At 36.0% G+C, this 25,671-nt stretch overlaps 1 protein-coding gene across 5 annotated transcripts in view; it reads left to right on the forward strand.

Annotated features, from left to right (window-relative positions):
• Nucleotides 1-20,584, forward strand: part of Mre11 (MRE11 homolog, double strand break repair nuclease) — a 63,768-nt gene extending 43,184 nt beyond the window's left edge. For 4 of the 5 annotated variants that reach the window (XM_063256218.1, XM_063256219.1, XM_063256221.1 and 1 more), the window contains 6 exons: nt 2,684-2,915; nt 3,836-3,919; nt 12,607-12,665; nt 13,834-13,901; nt 15,338-15,413; nt 17,903-20,584. In XM_063256218.1, coding sequence (XP_063112288.1) covers nt 2,684-2,915; nt 3,836-3,919; nt 12,607-12,665; nt 13,834-13,901; nt 15,338-15,413; nt 17,903-17,959 — 576 coding nt within the window. In that variant the 3' untranslated portion in view covers nt 17,960-20,584. The remainder of the gene's footprint in view (nt 1-2,683; nt 2,916-3,835; nt 3,920-12,606; nt 12,666-13,833; nt 13,902-15,337; nt 15,414-17,902) is intronic. The other variant, XM_063256220.1, reaches the window with a different exon arrangement.
• Nucleotides 20,585-25,671: the final 5,087 nt, after the last annotated feature.

The raw sequence follows: 25,671 nt of genomic DNA on the forward strand, positions 1-25,671 counted from the left end.
TGATTTCTTCTACTTACATGAGGTACTTAAATTCAGACAGAAAGAGTAGTGGTTACCTGGGCCTGGGGGAGTGGGCAGTGGAAAGTTATTGTTGAATGAGTATAGGGTTTAAGTTTGAGATAATGAAAACATGCTAGAGTTCAGTAAACTCCAAAATCTGTTTCATAGAAAAGATAGAATTAAAATGTTATTTGAATGTAATGGTTGAAATAAAAATAAAGATGTTAAATTTGAAAATAATTCACTCCAAGAATTAAGCATAATAGGACCTATGAATTTTAAATTTTATCAGATTCTGTCTTGTTACTTCAAAGACATCATACCAATTTATTTTGTAACTAATATTTGTGACCATTTCCCCATATTTCTTGCTTTCATAAATATTACTACATCTTTTGATCTTTAGAAATCCAGGGGAGATTATTTCTCATTGCTGCCGTTAATTCATACTTCCTTCATAAACTAATTAATCTGAACAGTTTGTATATTTATGCTATTTATGTGAAACGTATTCATTTCTTCAATAGTGGGTGTGTTGGATACTTCTCTCTCATTGCTGAGACAAAACATCTGACACTCAAAATGAAGGAAGGAAGGATTTATGTAGCTTACAGTTTTCAGAGATTTTAGTTCATCTCAGCTGGCTCCAGGTAGAGTGGCAGAGGCAACCTTTCATTGTTGCTGCAAGCAACAAGAGCAAACTAGGGCAAAAAGGGAAATCACACCTCTTTCCCTCCCTTACATTGTGTGCTGTTACCTGCCCCTGGGTGGGTGCCGCACTCACACTGCCAATCCCAGCACTAGACAGTGAACCCGTCACAAATGCTAGATTCAGCTGCCTTCAAAGCAGCCACCCCCCATCACCACATGAGACTTCGGGAGGATATCCAAACAAACCATAACAGACCGTGATCTTCACCTAATTGATTTGTAGAAACATCCACTTAAAAACACTTGTGTTGTCTCTTTCTCATTGCACACATATACACATACTACTGTAACATGTTTAGGGTTTTTGCCATATAAAAAAGGCATCCACCTGTTCCTGAAGTTCATTTGTTTAAATAAGGAATGGCTGAAAAGTTCAGTGCCTTTTTTGGCATCTAAGCAGATAAATGTGGATTTTTCTCCCTTTATTAATATAATGAATTACAATCTGTATCCAATTATTGGCCCATCCTGTCACTTTGTAAACTCCCTGGAAGTGGTATATTCCTCTTACTCATCTTTCCGTATGCTCCTGTATACTCTTTGTTGCTATCATATTGGTAGGACACTAATTTTCTTTTGGTGCATGCAGTCTTTGTCAGTATCGTGTCATGCTAACTTTGTAAGAAGCATTTGGAAGCTTTCCTTCTTTGTACAGTGCAGTTGTAAAATAGTAGTGAATGATCTGTTCTTTGAAAATGTAACATTTACCTGCAAACTCTCTTTCTGGGAGGTGTCATTCTTTTAACAATTTCCTCAATTTTTTCATTTATTATTAGCTATTGATGTTATCTTTATATCCTTGGATCCATTTAAGTTGTTTGTTTTTCAGGTTACCTAGATTGTATTACAAGTCTATTTTTTCTGACTTCTTGAATACTGAATTAATTACGTCACTCTTCCTCACTTGCACTTCACTCCCACATCTGCCTGACCTCCCCGTTCCCATCTCCTCACTTAGCTCTACCTGTCCTCTCTTTATGGTATCACAGACTTTAGCTCTGGTCATCTATGCTAAGACCTAAAACTTGCCTTTCCTAGCAAGAAAGGTCAGTGTATGGTATCTTGGAATGTATGTGTACATGAATGTGAGACCTCTAACCTTCCTAAAACTCTTTTTAGTTTTCCCTCTAAGCTAGGTCAAATATTCATTACATTCATTTACTGTTCTCCATAGATTGCATGTTTGGGGCTTGGAACTATAGCTGCTTCCAGTTGTATTTGACTGTGTCCAGTTAAAAATGTATTTTAAGTGTTTTTATTATCTTTGTTACATTTAGATTGTTTTAAGGAATCAGCAGAATTGCTTTTATTCTACTTTTAATAAGTTAGAGTATTTGATTGTCTCAAACTTCCTTCTTTTAGATTTTCTTAGTCAAATTAAAAAGCTGTATTTCTTAGTTCTAAGAGTTACTATTTCTCAGGGCTTTTGTTCTTTTTATATAAGTGTATATATTTAAAAGATGATTCATTTTTTTCTAATTATGTAAAAGAATTTCTGAAAGGCACACTGTATAAAATTTATAATATTCAAGACTAATAAAGGAAACAAAAGCACCTTAAAATTTCACCACCCAGAGGTAAATAGCTGTTGTTTCTAAGTTTTCCTTGTTTATTAAGAGCCCAATCTAAAAAGTAGCTCAAATAATGAGCGTCTTACAAACTAAGGATTGAACTAAGGATGATTGTCAATTTTTCCACCAGATCCATGATTTTTTGATTCTGTCAAATTCAGTTTTGTTCATAAACCTGCTTAAAATATGTTGTTTTACAGGTAATGTAAATTGATCTGACTTGTAATAAGTCTGGATCTGATTAGTAGGGTAGTTCTTTATATTTTTATGGCATGATTAGTGAGCAGTAAGGATGCAGATGGTCAGACAGTGTTAAATGTTCATCTAAATGGCTAAGCTAACTCTTGTTAGGGAGCTGAATTGTCCACTGATGAGTACTTTACCTCCACCTCTATGTGCAGGCTATGACCAGAGCCCGAGCACTCAGAGCCCAGTCGGAGGACTCTGCTTCTGCCTTCAGTGCTGATGACCTCATGGGCATGGATCTTGCTGAACAAATGGCAGATGACTCTGATGACAGCATCTCGGCAGGACCCAGCAGAGGGAGAGGCCGAGGCCGAGGCCGAGGTCGAGGGCAAAGAGGAGGCCGAGGACAAAGCTCCGTCTCCCGAGGAGGGTCTCAGAGAGGCAGAGGTCAGCGCTGTGTACTGTCTTTGGCATACTTTCCACCCGAAAGTTAGGTTGAAAATAAAGGATTGTGTCTTGTAATCAAAACTGAGCTATGAATTTTGGTTTCTAAAACACAGTTTTTTAAAATTTTATTTTTATACTGCACAAAGTCTTTAATATAATTCTAACATGGGCCTTTAACTCAAATGAATTTTCAGTGGCCACTTGCAACATGGAGTTTTAATTGTTCCTAACCTGTGTTTTTTAAATATTTCATTATGTTTCTCTTATCCTACCTTTTGGGTTCTTTTATTGTCACATTTTCATAAGTGTGAAGTAATAATAGATACATATGAATTGTTAAAGAAAATATCTAACATCTTCTCCAGTTTATAAAAATGACTTGTTACTGTTATAAGGTAAAATATATGCTTATAAAATGGTCTTCATGAGTTTATTTAAAAAAGAAAACTCAAAACAATTTCTCTTCTAAAGGCAGTCATTAGCGTTAGTCGTCATCACTGTATTTAATTTGATGAACAATAGAAAATGATCTTAGAGTCGCTTCCTGATATACATTATAAATTTTTATTTGTTTTCATTGAATAATTATCCTTATGAGTTTTAAGCTGATAAAATGAATAGTGTTTTAGTTTAAAGTCTCCAGGAGAAGAAATTTCCATTTTCTAATGATGATTATTTTTGTTATCCTTATGTTCACAAGATTTTTTCTTAAATTTTAATTAGACAAATATGAACCAGATGTAGCCTGAAAAAAAGAGTATAAAAATTGACCAAACTGGGTGTTCTTATTATAATGCCTGTTGCAGACTGTTTTGACTTAATTTTGTCTAGCTCCCGTTTAGGTTCAATGTTAAAAAACAAAAACAAAAAATCCCAGGCTCCTGGTGGGATTGTATAGTAACTGCTTATTATCCTACTAGCAGGCACTGATGTGAATACTTCTACTCGAAGCAGGAGCTCAAGGACCACTGGGTCAACATGCAGAAATATGTCTATCTTAGATGGTGAGTACAAACTGCAAATGACTGCTTGGCTGTTACTTGTAAATTCTGATGTAGGACGACTGAAGAAATTCATTTGTGCCCCACATTGATTTGTGGTCTTAACAGTTAAGCTCAGGGGATACATTATAAGATTTGTGTCATGATCAGAACTGTTCAAGAGTTAGTAAGTTTTAATGGTTTTTTTATTTTTTGAGACAAATATAGTTACTTTTACCTATGACACAGGGTTAATGACTGTATAGAAAAATGAAGCAGTGAGATCAAATGGGGTGGGTGGGAAATGCCCAAAACACTGATTTTAGATAATTACCTGATAGGATAAATTCGGAAGATTTCAGAAGTTTGCGTATATCCTCATTTTGTGAATAAGGGAACTGAGCTAAGCTAGTTTGTCCTGCTTGATAAAACCACTGATAGTATCAATAGTAGCTAATTTTTATGAAATATCTCTACAAAGCTCTGTGCAGTAGGTATTTATGTTATCTCTGTTTTACAGAATTGGGAATTGAGGGATTTAAAAAATGGGAAACTCACCCAAGGTCTCATAACTAGTCAGTACTAGAATTTGGATTGATCCTGTATTTCCTGGACTCCAGAACCAGTTGTTGACCATGGTATTATGAAGTATGGTCTAAAAATACATGTATGTTTAAATTTAAAACAATGTTATAATAAAAGACATTGTCATTAGTCCACATCCACTTTCAGTGCACATTCTGTTGTTCTTACACTTTCTGGAGCAGTTCTGAAAGTCCTCTTCAGTATCTTTATTTGTGCCCTTGTAGCTGCCTGGATGTCCAGATTTGATTGAAAATGCTTACCTTTCATGGTGATTTTGATTTTGGGGAAGAGCCAGAGGTCAGATGGTGCCAGCTTTATTGAGTAAGGTTGGTGGGGACACACCATAATGTTTTCATGAGCCTGCCTTTCCGCTATATGATACTTGGTAGCAACACTCACTGTATTTGGTTGTACATCATAAAGGCACTCAGAAAGAGGACTTCTAGAACTGCTTTAGAAAGTGACAAGAATGGTGGAATAGGGGTGTATGAATGTATGGGGGGGCATATTTTGAGGGGATTAATGGTAGTGTGCCTTTCACTGTGATAAATTTATTTTAAAAATTTTAAACATTCACCATATATTTTGATCATCCCTCATAGTTTCCAGAGCAGGATAAGATTAGAAACCTACTTGCTTGTTTGTAGTAGAGGAATCTGTTACACAGAGTTGTCTAATTAGTATAAAAATGTAATAATAAGCTGCCTTAGAAGGAAGTGTTGTCAGTCCCTTAAAGGAAATGTTTGACCTTTCTTGAGTGACACCTGACATTAGAGAAAGGACACAAACATCAGATTGCTTAAGGCTCAAAAAGTACCTTCTTGCCAGAAATTCTATTGCTATCTTTATATTCAAATATTATTCAGCACTTCAGAAAATCCCCTAAGATCCTTAGCTTTTGACTTCAGAAACTTGTCTTTATTACATTTTAGAGAGGAGCTTTTTTTTTAAAGATAGTTAAATCCAACAAAACAAAACAGAACAAAGCCAGTCAACACAGAGCAGCAAAATTTGTACAGAACTTCAAAGCAGGATACTAGGAAAATAATAGCTGCCATAGTATATCTTGTTATCTTCACAATAGCTGTCTATTCCATCAGGTATAGCAAAATCAAACCAGAACCAAAACAGAATAAAACCAATCAAAGCAAAGTGTTGAATAAAGCAAAACAACCAGAACAAAGCAAAACAGAACAACATTGGATTTCAAAGACAAGATAGAAGGAAATCCCCCATATTTGCTATATTGCATACTGTCATCCTCCCTAGAGATACTCAGACTGCTGGCCCCAGGCCTGCAGAATCAACCAAACAATACAAGCATGTAGTTGCTTTATGTACCTTGGTTGCTATCAACTCAGCCTGTCCTCTTAAGTCTCTGGTTGCTTACAGTGGCAGGAGTGGAGGGGTGATGGACACCGGACGATGGGACAGTGTTTGATTCTCGGTCTGTGGGCTCCTGGGCTCACAGGAAATGCTGCCTCACGTGGCTTTTTTTCTTCCTAGAACTTGTACAGCTTCCCAGAAAGGCTGGCTGCATTGGCTTCTTGTTGGGTCCTCCAGTCCCAGTGTGGCTGATTCTTGGGAGGCACTGACTTTTCTGTTTTAGAGAGGAACATTTTTAAAAAGATTCCATTCAGACAAGTGGAGCATAAAGCAAAGAAGGGTAGAAACAGACAAAAAAGGCAGCATGGTGTGTTGTAGAAGACCCAGGCTGAGTTCAACAAGGAAAAACCTTTACAGTTTTGGACAAGTCATTACTGTCCTAAGTTACTTCACATGTAAATTGGAAATGGTAATACATTCCATACTTTGATTCTGACATGATAAATGGAACAAAAAGCCTGGCAAATGTTGTAGTAGGAATTTATGAAATGTGCTATAAAAAATGAGAAAAAGAGTAACATAGTAAGTGAATAAAATATATGGTAATTCCATGTTAACCACTAAAAGTTGTTTGGTCTGCAAGTATTAGGGTTATAGGTTGTAATTAATTGTGTTTACCTTAGCTCAACATACATGCCTTTCCTCTTCCTGGTTTATTTTCTGTGACATATTCCTTGACACCAAATGGTAGAATTAATCACTTAAAATGAACCTTCTTTTCTCATTGTTGTTTAGACATCAGCTATTAGTTAAGCTGGCAACTTTTCTTAAGTAATCTTATTTCCCCTCAGTTTGCTGTCTTTGGTGGTTTGTGGTTTTGCTAACATAAATCTACATATGGAATTCTTTTTTTAAACCTTCTTAGCATTTATTTGGCTTCATAAATCAGTGTGTTTTTTGTTATTTATATAATAGTCTTCATTGTTATCCTTTCAGATATTATCTCCCCTTTACTATTTTACCGTCCCTCTGGGTCTTTGGTTAAATTAATATGCTGTCTTTTTATTTTATTTTCCCAGGACTTAATTTCTCTCATACCTTGTTTTCTTTTCCTGTGGTATATTCTGAATAATTATACCTAATCAGTATTCATCTATTCTAAAAACTATCCTTTGAATTTTGAATGTCTTCTTTTTTGTAGGAACGGTTTGAGAGAGGGTCTTGCTATGTATCCCAGCCTGGCCTCAAGCTCTTTGTAATCCTCCTTCCTTATCCTTCCAAGTGTTGGGGTTACAGGCATATGTAACCACTTCTAGCAGTCTTTTATTTCTAATAGTTTTCAGAAGTTCTCTGGTGATGGTTTTAGCCCATGTCTAATTTTTTGTATGTGCATACTTGTTTCATGTTTTGTGCCTAATAAATAACCTAATGTCAGGATGTCTTTGTCCTCTTTCCTCCTTGTTTCTGATTTTTGGTTCTATCGGTTTTCATTCGCCATGACTTATTTTCTTGCATGCTTTGCTATTTGTTTTTTTTTAGAAACTTAAAGGAATCATCTTGAGGTATTGAGTGAAGCCGAATTCAAGGCTTCTAGGGCACTTCAAGTCTTAAATCACTTTAAACTATAGATGTAGTATAATCAGAAGGTCCAGTAGCATGTGTTTGTGAAATCTTGTCGCTGTGTCTCTCTTAAACAGTGAGGGTCTCCACTATAGTAGGGAAGAAATGGATGGCACTTCAACCTTGGGCAGGCAGCTCTCTCCCTTCTCCTCTAAGCTTCTCACAGCCAGTGTTAACATTGTCCCTGAGTGATAGGTGTCTTTAGGGGAAGGGAATGCTTGCTTTTCTGGTTCTTAACTTTTCTTCAGCTTTGGTCCAATAATTCCTTATGATGAGATCAGCTCTTCAAATGCTATTGGAAAATTTTTTTTCTTACTATTTGGGTTATTTTCAGCAGAAGGGTTTATCTGAGTCACTTAGCCTCAATGAACAGTTCATTGAATCTTATTTTTTTTTATCTTATCCTTGTTTATAAACTGAAACTCATGTGTGGCTGTGTCCTTTTGTGTGGAGGACTCTGCATTATAGGGGTTTAGAAAATAATTTTAGTTTTCTGGAATCAGTTCTTTCAGAGCCACTATGCAGTGACGCATTCAGAAGCCTCCTTTAATGACTACTGCTATTAACCTATTGATGGTGTGGAATAAAATTGCCTTTTGTGTAGAAATACAAGCACCAATATTTCAATATTCCAGTTACTGTGCTTTATAAGTTAGCCTGACTAAAATTTTTCAGTAATAATATTCATCAGTAATAATATTCATCAGTAATAATATTCATCTGCAGAAGGGACTATCTCAGTAAACCAAATTAATATGATGATTCAGTTTTAGTGAATTGGAGTCTAGCCTACTGTATGGCCATTTCTTTGTCCTTTCCATTGGCTTTAAGCAGTGTAAATTGGGCTGGCTGAGGAACTGATGTCGCTGTTTTCTCACCCAGTGACTTCTGAAAAACATAATTATGCCAGGCAGGATGGAGCGCCTCAAGATGAGAGCCTATGACTTCCTAAGGCAGAAAAGATTGTACATCAGAGCTGAAGCACTGACCCCAAAATATTAGATACTACCTCAGTTGTTACACAGATTATTCTCTCTGCATTTCTTTCCCCCTGCATATTGCAGAGGCGATCTCAGGCCTCCTACCTAGCCTCATTCACAGAACTCACATATTTCCTGCCATTTTCACAGTCACTCATCCTCATGGCAGATTAATAAAACCTGTGTTGGGTCTGGGTCAAGGCCTTTGTTCCCGTGAACCACCATCTTGGCTGGATTTAGGACCCCTTGGCTCCCCACAACTGTATATATGTCTTAGTGTCTTTATTTTTTCCTTGGCTGCAATGGAAGTAGTAGATGAGAATTAACTTGCTAGAATTCCAGTAACTTCCCCATGGGATTGCAAATATAAACTTTCCAGACCAAGACAAGATCTGGGAAAGGCCCTCTATACCCTAAAGCCTTATTGTGGTGCGCTGTGCAGCATAACATTGGGATTAAGAACTGGCTCTAGAGTCAGGCTGGGTTCATTGCAGTCTGGTGCCCTCACATGCTAAGTGCTGTGAGAACGGGGACTGAATTATTCTTGTTCATCATTGTGTCCCCTGTGCCTGGCATAGTGCCAGTAAAGCTCATTAAATCCCTGGGAATGACTGGATGAAAATCATTTAGAGATTGCATAGCATAAAGGTTTAAGAGAGTGGTTGTAAAGTTAAGACCTTGCTTTGAATCCTAACTCCTCACTTTAAACTTTCTGTCTTCTATAACTTTCAGTGTTATCACCTGTGAAATGATGCAATGGTTTCTTCTGCCTCCTTGAGTTGTGTGGAGGATTGTTAAGAAAATGCATGAGAGTTACCTAGTACAGAATCAATAATGTTAGGCTTTCAGTAAGAATAAAGTGTGGTTATTCATGAAGCCTTAGATCTGTTAATATAAAATTAACAATATAGTACTAGTTCAAAACATTTATTTTAAATAAACTTAAGTATATACAATACTCTGAATAGCACCTATGGAAGCTCAGTAGAAGCTAGTATAAGCTACTTTTGTATTAGTGGAGATTTTACAATAAATTTGTGAAGGTAAATAGGATATAGTTGTTTGTTTGGTGATGCTGGAGATGAACCCATGACCTCACAGGTGCTTGGCAAGCACTACCTGAAAAGCTATATCCCATGCCCAAGATGAATGTTCCATTTTGTTAGGAGTGACCTGACAGTGACCTGAGAGAGACATTAAACTGCCTGGTACAAACTATGAACTCGGCATTAGAAGCAAGGGTGATAAAAACTTTAATGTGAGGCTAAGGCCACCCTGTAGTCCTCTGACCCCGGCTCTGTGTACCCACTTGTGCTCATTGCCCCTCCCACCTTCAACTCAAACTTTTTATCCAGATATTTTGAGATTCCTTAAAATTGTACCCTGAACCTTAAAGCCTACGTATACACAGTGTCCCCCTTAGATATTTGCTGGTACTTCTTCCAGTATCAGCCTGCCTTTGCTTTGGATATAGGAATAAAATCTGATATTCCCCACAGCTTCAGGATCTGGATGGTTCCTCCCATGCTGTTGTTACACCCATGTCATTGGTCTAAATTTGTCTTCATCTAACTGATTTGATCTAAGGGTTTTTGCTGATTTAATCGGTTACTTCCAACATGGGCCTTTAAAAAACTACTTTTTGATATGAACACATGAGACTTTTTTTCCAAGTTAAGATTTGGTGCTTTTGAAGTCTAACATAATAATCAAGGAGTACTAATTGTATTTGTCATATTGGGACTGTAAGGCTGTAACTTCTAGATACTCACTTTAGGAAGAGTGAAGAGATAAATAAAGGCAAAATTGTAACAGCCTCCATGGATTACGGAGATTTATTGTCCTACTAAAATTTTGTTGACAAAGATGGAAATTACCCTTTTATCCAACAGCGGTTGTAAATAAGAGTTGACAACCCAGATTTTCCCATTGAAGTTCGTGTGCAACAAATAAAAGACATCTCTGTGCCCCTTGCCTTTACGTGTAATTTACCACCAAGAGTTCCACTGCTGCTGCTGTGTTTCCTGCCACTAACAGCCGCCTGTGTGTGAATGCCTGTTGCCTGGTGGGCACCGGCCAGAGCAGTTTCCTTTAAGTACCTCCTTTGCCATTCCACAATTGTCTGCCTAAAGTACTAATGCTATTTAGGTTGGTGAGGGAAGGTTTAAAGAAAGGTTTAAGGTTTAGGGTTTAAAGAAACCGAGGAATTTGACTGTAGTTACCCAAATGGAAGGAAATCAAAATGAGTAACTTCAAAGCCAGACTTTAGCCATCACAATGTGTTACCTCCCTGACAAAACATAGTGTTTATTTTTCTGATAGTTAATTATTTCATAAGTTATTTCTCACTTACTTTAGTTTTTTGTTTTGTTTTGGTACCAGGAAGTGAGCTCAGGACCTTGTGCTTACTGGGCAGATACAGTGCCACAGAGTACAGTATATGCCTGGCCCCTTCACAAAGTTATTTTAAACGTGAGGGAATTAATGTAGGTGAGATAGAAAGATTTCTTAGGTTTTTCTACCTAGGAGAAGGCTTCTTTGAGTATTTGGTTTTTCTAATCTTCTTTCCTTCTTTGCCTTGTTTAGGTTGGGATTGTCTTGGGGAACTACATTTGATATTAACAAACTGGCAAGGCTTATAAGAAAATAAACTTAATAAGATATTTAAAATTTAGGTTTTACAATCCTAAAATTCATCTGGAACCAGAAGAGACCTAGAATAGTAAAGGCAAGTCTGTGCAACAAAGACAAGACAGGGGGCATCACAGTCCCTGGCTTAAAATTATATTATAAAACTACTGTTATAAAAACAGTGTGGTACTAGCAACAAACAGACCTGATGATCAGTGGAATATATTAGAAGATGCGGAAACAACTCCAGACACACTAAGCCACCTTGTCTTTGGCAATATCAAATTATCAAAAAATCAACCAAAAACAAATGCTGAATGGGGTGTGGGGAAAAAGGAACCCTTGTCTACTGTTGGTGAGAATGTAAACTGGTGCAACCTGTGGAAATGAGTGTGGAGATGCCTCAAAAAACTAAGACTAGAGTTTCCATTTGACCCAGCTGTTCCCCTTCTGGGGAATAAAAACATCAAAGAATTAAAAATATACCACAGTGATATATATGCACCCATGTTTATAACAGTGCACTTTGTAATGGTTAGATCTTGAAAACAGCCTAAATGCTCATTGACTGAGGAATGGATAAAAGAAGATGTGGTATTTTTATGTAAGGGAGTACTACTCAGCTATGAAGAAGGGTAAACTGGAGATTTTTATAGGTAAATGGATACAATTTGAGACCATACTCATAAGTGAAATAAACCAGACATCTGTATAAATATCATCTTGTCTCACTGGTGTGAGAAGCTGAAAGAAACAATATATGAATAAATATATGTATGTATATAAAAATAGTTAAGATATGCTACTGATTTCTCTGAGTTCATTGAAGAGAAAGATTTGTGCTGGTATTGTTTGGACAATTGAGTGCAGGTGTCTTGTGCTCTGGGTAATAATTTGGGGATGACAATGTCCAATGTGTATACCATTGTTGCCTCCTGATTGACATGTTTTGAAATTTTGTCTTATTTTTTTTCTCTTTGAAATAAGATGGCTTTGCAAATAAATAAATAAAATTAGGTTTTGATCACATGTGTAAAGAGCTAAATTTTACAAAGCAAAAAAAAGTCAGGATTCAAAGGGAAGTTTTATCCTGTAGAAAAGATAAGCTATTGTATAGAATTATCCATTGTATACTTTTTAGGGACTGAATATGTTGGCCGCCAAAGTAGAAGAAAATGAGAAAGCTCCTAATGTAGCCACTGAAAACCTATCATTAATTACAAAAAAAGTAAGGGATTAGGAAGCTTACTTTCATGAACTTGTGTTTCCGTCGGCCAGGGGATCACATTTTATCCCTAGAGTATTTTATAATACAATATTTGAAGTGTGGGTCTGTTTATAAATACTGCTTGTTGCTGTATTTGAATAAGCTAGGAAAGCATGAGAATGACAGCTGGATCCTGAGTGAACATGTAATTCCGTGTCCCTTCTGATTTAAAAAAATACAGATGGTTTTATAATTGATCATCATGGATTTTTGCAGGCAGGACTTGAAAAACCTACAGCTAAAAGAGTACAGATTTTTCTGTTTGAAGAATTACATAACGTATATTTTGTTTTATATTCTAGCTTTTAAATCTTCAAGACAACAGCCCTCCCGCAATGTTGCTACTAAGAATTATTCAGAGGTAAGGAAGTTTTATGGGTTCTGTTTTAATAATCTTTGTTTCCTGTGTTATGAATTATGAATTTTTTGACCTACAAAGTAAGTCAAAGAAGAAAATGTATGGAACAGTAGAGCTGATTCCACTTATCTACAATAAGGGAGTCTAGGGGTTTTTAAAAATTTCTCTTTCTAATAATAATGGTCCACACTCTTAGAAACCTGTTAAGCATTTACATACAGTAATATTTTTAGGAATAAAAATGCTGATCCCAAAATAGCATGGAGTGCTAATATTGAAGACAAGTTCATTGCATACTAGAGCCTGTATCAGTAGACTCAAGGCAGAATAAATGGCTGAAGGATCTTTGCATTTTGCTCTAGATTTAGCACAGTCCTTCTGTTGTTCTTCAGATTTCAGGAATCTATTACCCCACTTTCAGACTCCTTGCATCTTAACTCCAAGCCAGTACTCTTCCTCCCATATCAGAGTTTCTCAGTAGCAGGCCTGTTAGCCTTCTCGATCAGATGGCCCTTTTTTATGCAGGAATGTCTGCTGTGTTGCAGGATGTTTAGTTGCGTCCTTGGCCTTAGGTACTATTCTTGGCTTCATCCACATCTACACGTCAGGTAAAGACATAGCACGTGTGTGAGTCAGGTGTCAAAATAACACAGTGTAGAGGAATGGTTAGTGATTGCATGATAGAATGAAAAAATCAGAAATATCTTTGTTGGATCTTAACACCTACAAATGGTATTTAAGAGGGCTAACGGTAACGGAAATCTATCTAGTGCTTCCACATGGTCTGATACCTTATACCTTAGAACATTGAAGATTTAATTCCTCATCAGAACCCAAGAAGAAAATCAAGGACACAGGTGTACGCAAGCCTGTGTGAGTCACTCACCGATCTAAGTGTTCTTCAGGGCCCAGGCTTCTAAAATGGCCAGGAGAGAAGTGAGCTAAGACCCATAGTAGACAACACTGCTTACGAGTAAGGACACCAGACAGAAGTCAGATAGGTTTTCATGTTAATGGTTGCTGCTTTTGTGGTTCCTGGCTCTTTCTGTGTCATTTCTGTGTGTGGGAGGAAAAAAAAGCTACCTTAAAATTCAGTTATTTAATTCATTTTTTATTCAGGTGTTCCATTCTCAAAAAAACCATTTGTTGTTTTGTTTCCTTCTCTCCTTAGACGATTGAGGTAGATGAATCAGATGAGGAAGAAGACCTTTTTCCTACCCCTTCAAAGACAGATCAAAGGTAGGTCAGAGACTTCCTTAAAGAAAAGATGGCACTTAATCAGAATTTTATAACTACACCCTTTTCATATGATTTTTGAATTACTTTCAAAAAAATATTAAAGTTTGTAGAGAAATGAAAAAACTAGATGAGGCCTAGTTCATAAACCTGATACAGCGTTATTATAAGCATTTTTATTGAAAATTTAAATAACTTTAAATTGTGTGCCTGAAATTCCAGCTACTCAAAGCCTTAACACAGGAGAATCACAAATTCAAAGCCAGCTTGGCCAACTTAGTGTGCCTCCATCTCGGCATTTGATAAGATGTTGGGGCTGTAGCTCAGTGGTAGTGTGCCTAACGTGGGCGAGAGCCTGGTTTATACCCCAGGACTAGGGAGAGAATTTTAAATAACTTAGTTTTTATTTATTTTTGTATTTACTACACAGAGATTTTCTTGACCAAAGACTTAGTTTCCTCAATAAATGGAAAATAACTTTGTATTTTGTTATTAATTTGATTTCAACTGTTTTTATTACCATATTTTATATTCTTAATTATATATGATGCTGCGTAGACTTATTCTGCATTCAGAATACTTATATATTTTGATCCTTTTTGTTTGTTGCCTGATGCTATTAAGCTTGACTTGACTCAGTATTACTACTTTCTTTTATATATGAACATTTTGAGTGAACATTGCTTAGCTAAAGCTCATTTATTGAAAATATCTACTTAAAATAATCAGTAACTTGTTAATACTTTATTAAAGCAATAATAGCAATAATTAAAGCAAGCAATAGATTAGATTTGATGGAAAACATAATGAATGTTTTAATACAATCACTACCTTTAGGCTACTTAAATTGTGACAAAGAGTTGAATGCACTGGAATCATTAAAGTATGATTGAACCAGTATATAATTATATGTGAAATCCTGTGATGCAGACCCTTAATTATGAGTGGTCATGGTCCTTTAGACCGTGGACTATGGTAGAAGAAAGATTTCTAGCAAGTGGTGGCTCCTTTCCTCAAATCATTTTATCCTGTTATGGAAAGAACAGATTTGAATTTAAAACATTTTAATGTTGCCACAGTTTTCAAAAGTGGGAGATAGTAGATAAATCTTAATATGTAATAAAAACTAGTAACAATAAGTAAAAATCCATGTGATATTTAGCAGATATTGTTGTAAGCATATTAACACACTGGATCTGTTTTAAAAATTATTATCCCCATTTTACAGATGCATTTGAGCCACAGAGAATTTAAATAGCTTGTTTAAAGCCTCATAGATAGTAAATGGAAAAGCTGTAATCCAAACCTTGGTTCCGGAGGTCTTTCACGTGCCATTAAGTTTTTATTGTCTCTGATGTAGATGGAGGAGTATTATCTAGAAATGTGTTTTTGGTGGATGTTCTAGTCATTGTCTTGGCTCTCCCTTTTCACCTCCTCAGGTGGTCAAGTACATCGTCCAGCAAGCACACGCCCCAGAGCCAAATAGCTAAGGGGGTTGATTTTGAATCAGAAGAGGTAATAAAATAATAATGTTAGCTTTTAAACTGTTTTTAAATTTTAAATTAGAGGCTGCTAGCTAGCTGCTAAAAGTTATTTTTTAAAAAGTAGCCTTCTTTTCAACTATAATGTTAGAAATCAAAAAGTAACACTGTGAGTGCTCAGCAGTATAATTACGCAGTTTGTTAAAACATGGTGTTCACTCAGCTTTTATGTAATTTGCCAGTTAACAGATGGAAGTCATTTTCTTAGCTTTTGCTACTTATATTTGAAGAGATGATGGTGATAATAATGTAAGAGCTTTAATGTTACTTTAGTAGAATGCTTATTAAGGACCAACTCTATCACACGTTTCATATATAAGATGGTACATGGTGGTGATTTTCATGTCACAGAAGTACTTGGACATTGATCGAAATGCTGTCTGGGAAAAACTCATCATAAACTAAAATATCCTCTAACTTTAATGAAGAGGAACAGGAAGAGGTATAGTTAGGACTTGCTCTTGCCTCTGTTTCAATTAAAATGAATTAAAGCTACAGGACTGAAGAATCCTTTCGCTTTCCTCCATGACTGCTATTGGAAGGGCTTTTGCAAGTTTTTGTTAAATTGCTTGAAAGTACTTCTCTTAGGTGTGTCACCTTTTCATTTATTTATTTTTCATTTAAAAGGTTTTTAAATTATAGTAAAAGCACATAACATAAAACGTACCATCTAAACAATTTTTAAAAATCCATCTCAACTGTGAAGTATACAGTTCAGTAGTGTTAAATATATATTCACATTTTTGTAAAACAGATCTTTCAACCTTTTTCATCTTACAAAACTGAAACTGTATACCCCTTAATCATTAAATGTCTAGTATTCCATTTTTAAATGACCATAACAGTGGAAACACAACAGATTTTTTTTCTCTTCAAATTCTTGTTGTTTGAATTTTTCTAGATAGCATACAAGAATTTCAGGCAAAAAAAAATTTTTTTAATTGCAATCTGGCATAATTGGGTTAACCAAGCTCCCCATTCTCTATATCCTAGCCATTCCTATACAATATTCTACTTTCTATAAATAAATTTATCCCAGGTACTTCATATCACACAGTGGGATCACACAGTGTTCATCTTTTGTTACTGGCCTATTCCATTTCGCAGTATGTCTTCAAGGTTCACCCACAGCCCAGCCTGTGATTTCCCTCCTTCCCTTAGAGTATCGATTGCTGCTGTCATGTGCCTTTTGTCTCAGCTCTGATTTTTTTCAATTTTTATTTTTTTATTAGTACATGTTTGTGGTATAAAGATTCCATTCCTTGTGAGAAGTTGGTACATTTATATACACATCTTAATTCTTTTTTCATCCCCTTTCCCTGGCCTTTCTCCATCTCTTGGTCTGCTTCCCATTTGCAGATCTATCTCCATATTTGTTACTCTCTGGCTTTTATATAATTTTAAAACAGCTTGAGAGGGCTGGCCACAAGTCAGGCTTCAAAGAATGTGGTTAAAAGCTGACTGTAGTTCATATTTAACTGGAAAGGAGAACTGTTACCAGATTCTCTCCTATACTTCATTTTGGATTTATCTGTAATAAGTTTCTGCCTTTGATTCTTAACATTATATTAGAAGAAAATCAATCATGAAAATCAGTTTTTTTTCTTTTTTATGAAAGTCAGTTTGTGTTTCTCAAGACATCTATCTCATGAGCTAACTTTTTAATTTGTTAATACCACCACTAAGGTCTGACATCAAGAAATAATTTCTTTTGTTAATGTCTTAATGGAAACATAAGTCTGAAATTTATAAATTTGTTTCTACCTTCTGAATATTTAATTACAATTTATGTAACTTGGGCTTAGCTGAGGTTTATTAGTTGATTTCATTCCTGGTATTTAACTTCTCGGTTAACATTTCATATTCCTCTTTATTCTTACTATGCATATTATCTACATCCTTGGGAACTTTTGAAATAGTTCCTTAAGCTGTTTCCAAAAAAAATGTTTGAAAGATTCCTTCACTAAGTGATTTCTTGCATCAGTTTGAGAATAGCTGTCTATTGCAGGCATTAAATACATGATGGAAACTAAGAATTACAGCAATTTTTGAGTTAGCTCTGCACAAGCTGGCTTCATTATATTCTGACTTAATTTCCAGGACAGCAGTCACTTGTAATAAATTGTAAATGAAAAAAAGTTACTGATATTCACAAACCAAAAAAGATGCAGGTTACATTTTTTTTCTTGTCTTAAAATACCTCATTTGCATTGGTTAAGGTGAATAACTGAGGAAATATGTATTCTGCAATTGTAGATGTATATACACACATACATCACCAAAGAAAGTTTTATTTTTAATGCTCACTAATACATTTCATGTTTATAAAGGAAACAAAAATGAAATCTACTCAGGTGAAAAGAGACAGTGACTCTGGCTGGTACTGTTTTGCTCTAGGCGTGTCTGTCTTCCCTCAGGGAAGGATGGAACAGCCACTGACTTAAAATTTTTGTGTCATTTCAGGACGACGATGATGATCCTTTCATGAACACTAATTCTTTAAGAATAAATAGAAGATAATGTGTTACATGAAACTTCCAAATTTCTAAGATACAGGAAAAACTGGAGCATTTTTGCAAGATGAGTTTACAGTTGAGGATTTTTTAACTATTGCTCTTAACTGAAGAATCTGAAGAAGAGTTATTTAACAGAAGCTAATGTATAAAGGTTTATGTTTTAAGTATTATTTCCTGGGGCCTGGGGATTTAGCTCAGCGGCATAGGCACCTGCTTGCAAGCGCATGGTCATGAGTTCAATCCCTAGTACCCCTCAAAAAAGTATTATTTCCTGAACATCACTCACATGACTCTATTAAGTTAATTTACCTGTTTTAATGATATAAACATAGTATTGATTCTCTTTATTTTTTAATCTGGTTATTATTATCTGAGGATTTAAAATATTTTTCTGACAAATATATTTCACTCAGTAAGAATTTTTTTGAAGACTGTCCTTGATTAGAAAGTAAAATAAATCCATTGTAATCCATTTCTACTTCATGATAAAAGACTGTGTTATTATCTCAGTGTTGCATTAGCCAAACTTGAAGAAGGAAAGACCTTATAAAATTTAACCTTGCTGGGTGTGGTGGTAGCACATGCTTGTAATTCCAGCACTCTAGAGGCTAGGGCAGGAGCTCATGTGTTTGAAACCACCCTGAGCTACATTGTCAGACTGTCTCAAAAACAAAATTAACCCCTTCATAGTTTTGATAATTTTCTAGAGATTCTGAATTTCTTGAAAGTAAAAAGTAAAATTTTCTAGGTGAGCCCACCGAAGCTCTCTGCCTACAGCACCCCAGCTTGGTCTGAGCTGTGGGGAACATCTGCTGGTGGCTGTTGCTAGCATGTTCCTGGGTGAGTGTAACAGTGAAGGCACGGTCACTGAAGTACCCTTACGGCTTCCTGGGAAAAAGGAGTGAGGCCTTTTCTCTTTAAAAAGTCTCTGTAGGATGTGAGAAGATCTGAACATGATGCAGTGAACTGCTGAGGAAAGCAATTTCATGCAGCTATAGTGGAATGAATCTCTACAACTAATTCCTTTTATGAATAGTTTGTGTGCGTCAAGCCCTAGAAATATGGTGAATAAAATGGGAAAAGCCTTCTTGGTTGAATATTGTTGCATAGTTCATTGTGACACATCTTGATTTTCTCTACTGAGGCATCAAAATCTGTTGTTTGTTTTTATGTGACAAAGTTTAGAGCTGTTGATATCGGTGTGTAGAAGTCTTTCAGATGATTCCTGAGCACTTATGATTGCTTTTGAAGCCGTGAGAAAAAAATGATGAAAATGTACTGAGGAAAACATTTGTAAGGAATTCTCCCATGTTTACCAAAGAATAAATCTCTTCCTAGTGTCTTGTTCCCTATTATGCACATGCAATTCTAGGCAGCCGTAGGAAGTAAGACCGCTTAGAAAAGCCGGGCACCTGCGCAGATGACCTTTAATTCAGAGACATGTAAAACATTGTTTTCATAAGATTGTGAACTTACTACGAGAGGTCATGCAGCTTAACAGATAATTAGAAAGTGAGTGTACATAGAACTATTGTGTGAGTCAGAATCTGGACTATCACTGGCGCCCTGGAGCCTGGGGAGTGGGTGAGCGTCCCGACTTCTGTCCCTCAGCTGCTTAGACTGCCACAAGGTGGTGCTTCCGCCTATAAGTACTGTTACAGGAATTCAGCTGCAGTTTTGAAATGAAGAAGTTAAGCGTATATAGCGTAGCAGTAAATTTAGAATCTTTGCAGTAATACTAAATCTATGCAGCAGTACCATATTTAGCCTTCTAAAGTTATATGTGTATGGCCTTACGTGTTTCACCTGGTTCAGCTTGTCACTGTAGGAACTATAAACTTGGTAAAATTTATAAATAAAAGTTTAGGAAGAAAAATGTTTTATGTTTTCATAAAAAGGGAAATTCTTTATTAGAAAACTTGATTTTTCTAAAAAAAAAAAAAGGCTCCCAGTGTATACTTTTCTTTGAAATGTAAAATACTTCAATGCAACTTTCTCCCAGAGTGATCTGATGTCCTTTTTGTATCTGTCAGACATTTAACTTATAGTTTTCTGTGGCATTTTAAGGATAACTACCAGTAAAATTATTAAGAAAGTTGTACATATTAAAATTTGGTTTTTGAATTCAGAGGGCTTCCGTATCTGTATCTGAATCATTTGTTTATTTCCTTTTAAGAATTTTGAACTTAATGTTTGTTGTAAAATATTAGAATTTTAGTTTGCTTTCAGTTCACATAGGTTGCTATCGCCATGCATATTTGTATATCCCATGATAGATCATTAGATCTGCTTTTAGCTCTTTTTAAATTATAAAAATAATAGGCATTTGTGTTTTCAAACTTCCATATCAAATGTCTGTTTCCCTATAATTTTCCCTTACTTGTAGTTTGTAAACACTAAGGTACATATTTCTCCAATTACTTTTGGCATGATTAGTAAAAAATACTGAGTTACAACCTCATATTGTGTAACTAAATATTCTAGTCTTCATATCAAGGTAAATACGTTGGTACTTACCTGGGCATCCATATTTTTCCACGTCTTCTTTAACCCTTTTGTTAAACCATCAGCAATGTGTGGCTTAAATGTTATTTTCATTTTAGGTAAAATAAAGCATATTGAATCTGGACTGCCTTTAAGTTAGAAGTGGTACAGTGATTTCTCAAGGGCTCTTGGCTGGTGATTGCATGTTGTAGTGAGCCAGCCAGAAGAGCTGGCTCCTGGGCCGGTTGTGACACTATTTTGTCTCAGCTGCTGTGCAGTCCTGATGATTTGTGTACATATGCCCAACATTAGTGAGAAAATATTTGTGGTCACACTGGCTAAATTTTAAATGTTACTTTATATTTTTTTAAAAAGCAATTTTTTTTTTTACTACAAGTTTGTAAATATAACTTGCCTACATATTATGTACTGGAACTGATGATACTGTAATGTATGTAACTTTGAACAAATTTTACTGGAGACAAAAATCACAGGCACAGCTGTATTTCTTTTGATCTTATTATAGTCTGGAAATATGAAAGAATTCATGTTGATTAAAATGTATACTATATGGGGTAAGGAATTTAGCTCAGTGACCTAAGTGCCTGCCTGGCAAGCATGAGGTTGTGAGTTCGATCCCTGGTACCACCAAAAAAAAAAGACTACAAAAATGTTTACTATAAACAGTGAAATAACTTAGCTCATCATAGTTAAACTTTAAAAATTTATTACAGTGAAAGACTTGTTGCTATTAATGCACCTCAAAATACTCCCCCTGCTTTGAACATACTTATTCTATCATCCTTGCTGCTTTGTACTTCCAGTTCTGGAGGTCCTGGCTTGTAAATGGCTTTATGGGGCACGATCAGAAGTAGGGTGAGCGCTGCTGCCAAATGCCATGGAAGGGGAAGGTAGTTTCATAAAAACATTACAGCATGTCTTCATCTACCTTACTTACCGGATCTGGTACCATGCGACTTCTGGCTCTTCCCCAAAGTCAAAATGACCGTGAACAGTAGACATTTTAAAAGGATGTAACACTGGGGCAGCCACAAGAGCAGCTAACAATGTGAAAAAGGAGTTCCAGAACTGCTTCAGAAAGTGTCCAGTAGGGCTGGGGATACAGCCCAGCGGCACAAGCGCCTGCTTGGCAAGCACAAGATCCTGCGTTCAATTCCAGGTACGAAAAAACCAAGAGTATAAATAACTCTGGGATAAGCATGTTCAAAGTGAGAGGGTGAGTGTTGTAAGAAGGATTAATGGTAACGTATCTGTTAGTAGTACAAGTTTTTTAAGTTATATAATCATCATATTTTTCACCTATGTGCATTGTATTTATGTCTTATATTTACTTAGGTTCATATACAAATGCAAACATGTAAGTTTTTTTTACATGGTACTGAGGATTGAACACAGGGCCTCCATACTGAGCTACATCCTCAGCCCTTTTTCTGTGTTTCGTTTTGAGACAGGATCTCATTAAATTGCCCAAGCTAGGCTCAAACTTGTAGTCCACTGCCTCCCAGGTGCTGATTGTTGGAGAGCAGGTTTCAGAGTCCTGCTCACTAACCCTAACCTACTGCGTGGGTGGCCCTGAGGAGTAAAGACATTCTGTTCCATCACCACGGCGCGTGCATCTGCAGTCCGGGTGCCAGTTCTGTCAGCTGTCCCGTAACTCCTTTACATAGCATCTTTCCCTGTAGCGCAAGGTCTAATGTTATTTTTCAGGTATGCAGAACATTATTAACATGCTTCCTAACACTTAAAAATTCAAATGTGCCCTCACAGTCTTACTCCCTTTCCTATCCCTCTCACCCTCCTGCTGTCCTTTCTACACTTCTTTTTGCCAAAGTAAGCACAGATGGGTATATTTTAATTTCTCCTTTCTTATTCAGAAGATTAAGTTTATTGGTACATTTTAGGTTATACATGATGATCGTATTCATCATGGGGAATTTGTGCTTGAACATGATATAACTTGATTTTCTTTTTTTTTTTCTTGTTTGTCTCATTCTTGTCTCATGTCCTAGCGATTACTTCATTAACAGACCTTCCTCACTTCTTTGTAGCTTTGTGATCTCCATCACAGTTTTTCCTGTGAGTCTCATATATTTGTGCAATTCGGTAGTTTCAGGATTTACAATTATAAACAGTTACTGTGGTACTAATTATGTGTTAGCACTTTCGTTTTTTAGGTGTGTCCTCTGAGAACATTTTGAGGTGTGACAATATTGAAGGTCTCAGGCTGCCTATTTTGCCATAGCTTTTCCATCAGAACATGCTGTTGGACTTTAATTCTTTACCACACAAATGCTATCATTTTACTTTGCATTTCTATTAATTTGTAAAAAATAAGTTTAAGGACCTTTTTAAAAAATATCCATTATTGATGAATTGCTTATTCGTGTGTTTTGTCCATTTTTCTATGATTTTTTATCCCTTTTTTCCTTACTATAAAAAACTATTTACATAAGAAATACAATACCTTTGGAACATATTGTGAAACATTTTTCTAGTTTGTTTGTATTTTAATTTTGCTTAATTTTTTTCAGTGAAACAGTTCGTTTTCCATGTAGTCAAAAATTTTTTTTGCATCTGAACTTTATTTTGTTCTATAAATGGTGTCTTATGAACAGAAGTTCTGTTAATGAACAACTTTGTGAATTTTTTATAATTGGACTTCTTAATGTTTCTATGTTCTGGTTGAGAAATCAGTCCCTATTCTAACACGAAGATTCTTCAATGTTACCTTCCAGAGGTTTGCCAGTTGAACTCTACTGTACAACTAGGAATTGGTTTTTGTGGATCTTGGGATTTTTGTGGGTTCACATTTCATTCATTCATTTTATTCCATATAATAATGAACTTGCTCCAACACTTAATAGAAATGACCATGCTTTCACCAGCTCTGTTCCAATCTGCACAATCTGTTTCTGAACATTCTGTTCCAGAATTTGGAATTAATCACTGTGGCTTAATAATACATCTTTATTTATAGAACAGATTATCCTACTTTGTTTTTATTCCTCAATGATATGAAAATTCTTGACTTCTCACATTTTCAAATTTTATAATTTTATGTTACTATAACTAATACAGGATTTTAACAAAAATACCACATTTCGTTTTAGTCTTGCAGTTCATAACTATTGTAGGCTGGAGTTGATTTAATTTAAGCCTTGATCTTATTTCCAAGCTTAACTATACATTTTATTTGATAGAGAAACTGATACTGGTTCCCAGAGCTAATGCTTCTATGTGAATTTAGAAACATACTCTGTTTTTGCTGGACTATTTCCATTTTCTACCTGAAATGTTATCACATTTACTTGACTTAATGGCCCTTTGCCATTTGTGACACAGCTCCATCAGTAGAGTGTAATAATGTTTCTCTTGACTCCAGACACTGCCTTTCCCTTCCTGCAACCTGAGTAAAGCCTGAGCTGTCTTCCCGACTCTCCCTGCTTGTCTGTTTTGCAGTACCCAGGACTGGCCTTTGATCTGCTTAAATTGCCCAGGCTGGGCTTGAACTTGCAATCTGTCTGCCTCAGCCTCCCAGAGTTCTGGGATTATGGATCCCTGACTCTTTCCTTCTTTCCTTAACATTCTGCCTGCATTTACAAAACAATTAACCCAGGCTTGCTTGCAGTTCTGATTCTCATGGTATCTTCACCCGCATTTCCCTCCGTCCACGGAGCCACCAACAAAGAAAGAGGGGCTTTTCTTTTCTTGTTTCCACCTGTCTTTATCACAGTCATCTCACATTTGCACAGGTCCTTTCTTCCTACCAAATGCAGTAGATGCTAAAAAGAAAGGAGAAATTGTTGTGTTGCTGGCCTATGCAAGGCCCAGCTGTGTATATTATTTATTTCTCGTAGCAATTCCTTTTATAGAGAATGATTAAGATTTAATCATGAGATCACACAGCTAGTGAATGTTAAAGTTGAGATTTAAATCTAAGAATTAAACTTTATATAAGTTGTTAAACTATTAAATTAAAAAATTTCATGTAAGTAAATCTGAGATTTAAGTGTAATTCTGTCTGAATTAAAATCCTATGTTTTTCACCCGACCATACTGCCTCCCATCAACTGAGGAATGTCCTTACAGATGAACTCATGAGCCTTAAATCCGGAGCATGCTTGAGCAGAAATGCAAGGCCCAGGACAGGCTATAAGTCAAGTCTAATGCTGATGACTGACCTGGGCAGGGCAAACCTCATGAGGGATTTATTTTTATTTATTTATTTTTTTTGAGAAAGACATTTCATATGGTACCAGGAGTCATATTAGATGCTGAGTGGTAATCACAGGTGACCTTTTGACCATATTCTGGATCATGTTGCAAATGGAAATGGTTTAGGTAAAAATCTATACTAGAACTGGGTGTGGTGGCTGAACACCTGTAATCCCAGCACTTGGAAGGCCAAGACAAGGATTGTGCTGAGTTTGAGGCCAGCCTAGGCTGTATGTGAGTTCAAGACCAACCTGAACTACTTAGCAAGACCCTGTCCTCAAGGAAAAAACAAACAAAACCAATCTATAATAGATGATAGAGTAGGCTTCTGCTGGGACTCTTCTGATTTAGTTTAATGTGGCCATCTGTTAGAAGCCTACTTAATATGAACTACCCATAGGAAGTTTTTCTTCTTTCTACCCAAATCACATGATTTTCCCTCCTAAGTTTCAGAAAATTCAAAAAGTACTAAGCAGCATGAAGAATACATATGTATATTTGTATATAGCTGCTTTGTTCCTTTAGGATGAATTCTTAGATTTCATCTAAGAAATGATCTACTCTATGTAGGGCATGGAATGTGTTCATGTTAAAATTATTTGGCTAAATAACCAAAGACCATGAATTTTAAAGTTATAGACTGGACAAGCAAATAGTTTAAAAGCCTAGGACTTTGTTGTATTGAAATTAAACTTTTGGTGCCATATCACTTTTACAGTCAAGACAGATTTTTTTATTTTTCAATACTGAGTGACAGCTGTGAATCAGGCACGGCACAAATACCAAAAACCACAAATACCAAAAACCACAAATACACGTGACTTCACAGAGCTGTTAGTCTAAAGACATACTCCATTTGTTGAGCCCTTTTTATGGGCCTGGAGTGTGCTAAGCTCTTGAAGCAAACATCACTGTATTTGATCACCACAAACCCCTCTAAGGTAGGATTTGGTGCTGAGAATTGAACTTAGGGGCTTATACTTGTGAGGCAGTCAC

Source organism: Cavia porcellus, unplaced genomic scaffold, assembly GCF_034190915.1.
Source record: "Cavia porcellus strain 051 isolate PalLab524CR breed Dunkin Hartley unplaced genomic scaffold, mCavPor4.1 scaffold_9, whole genome shotgun sequence".
Lineage (NCBI taxonomy): Eukaryota > Metazoa > Chordata > Mammalia > Rodentia > Caviidae > Cavia > Cavia porcellus.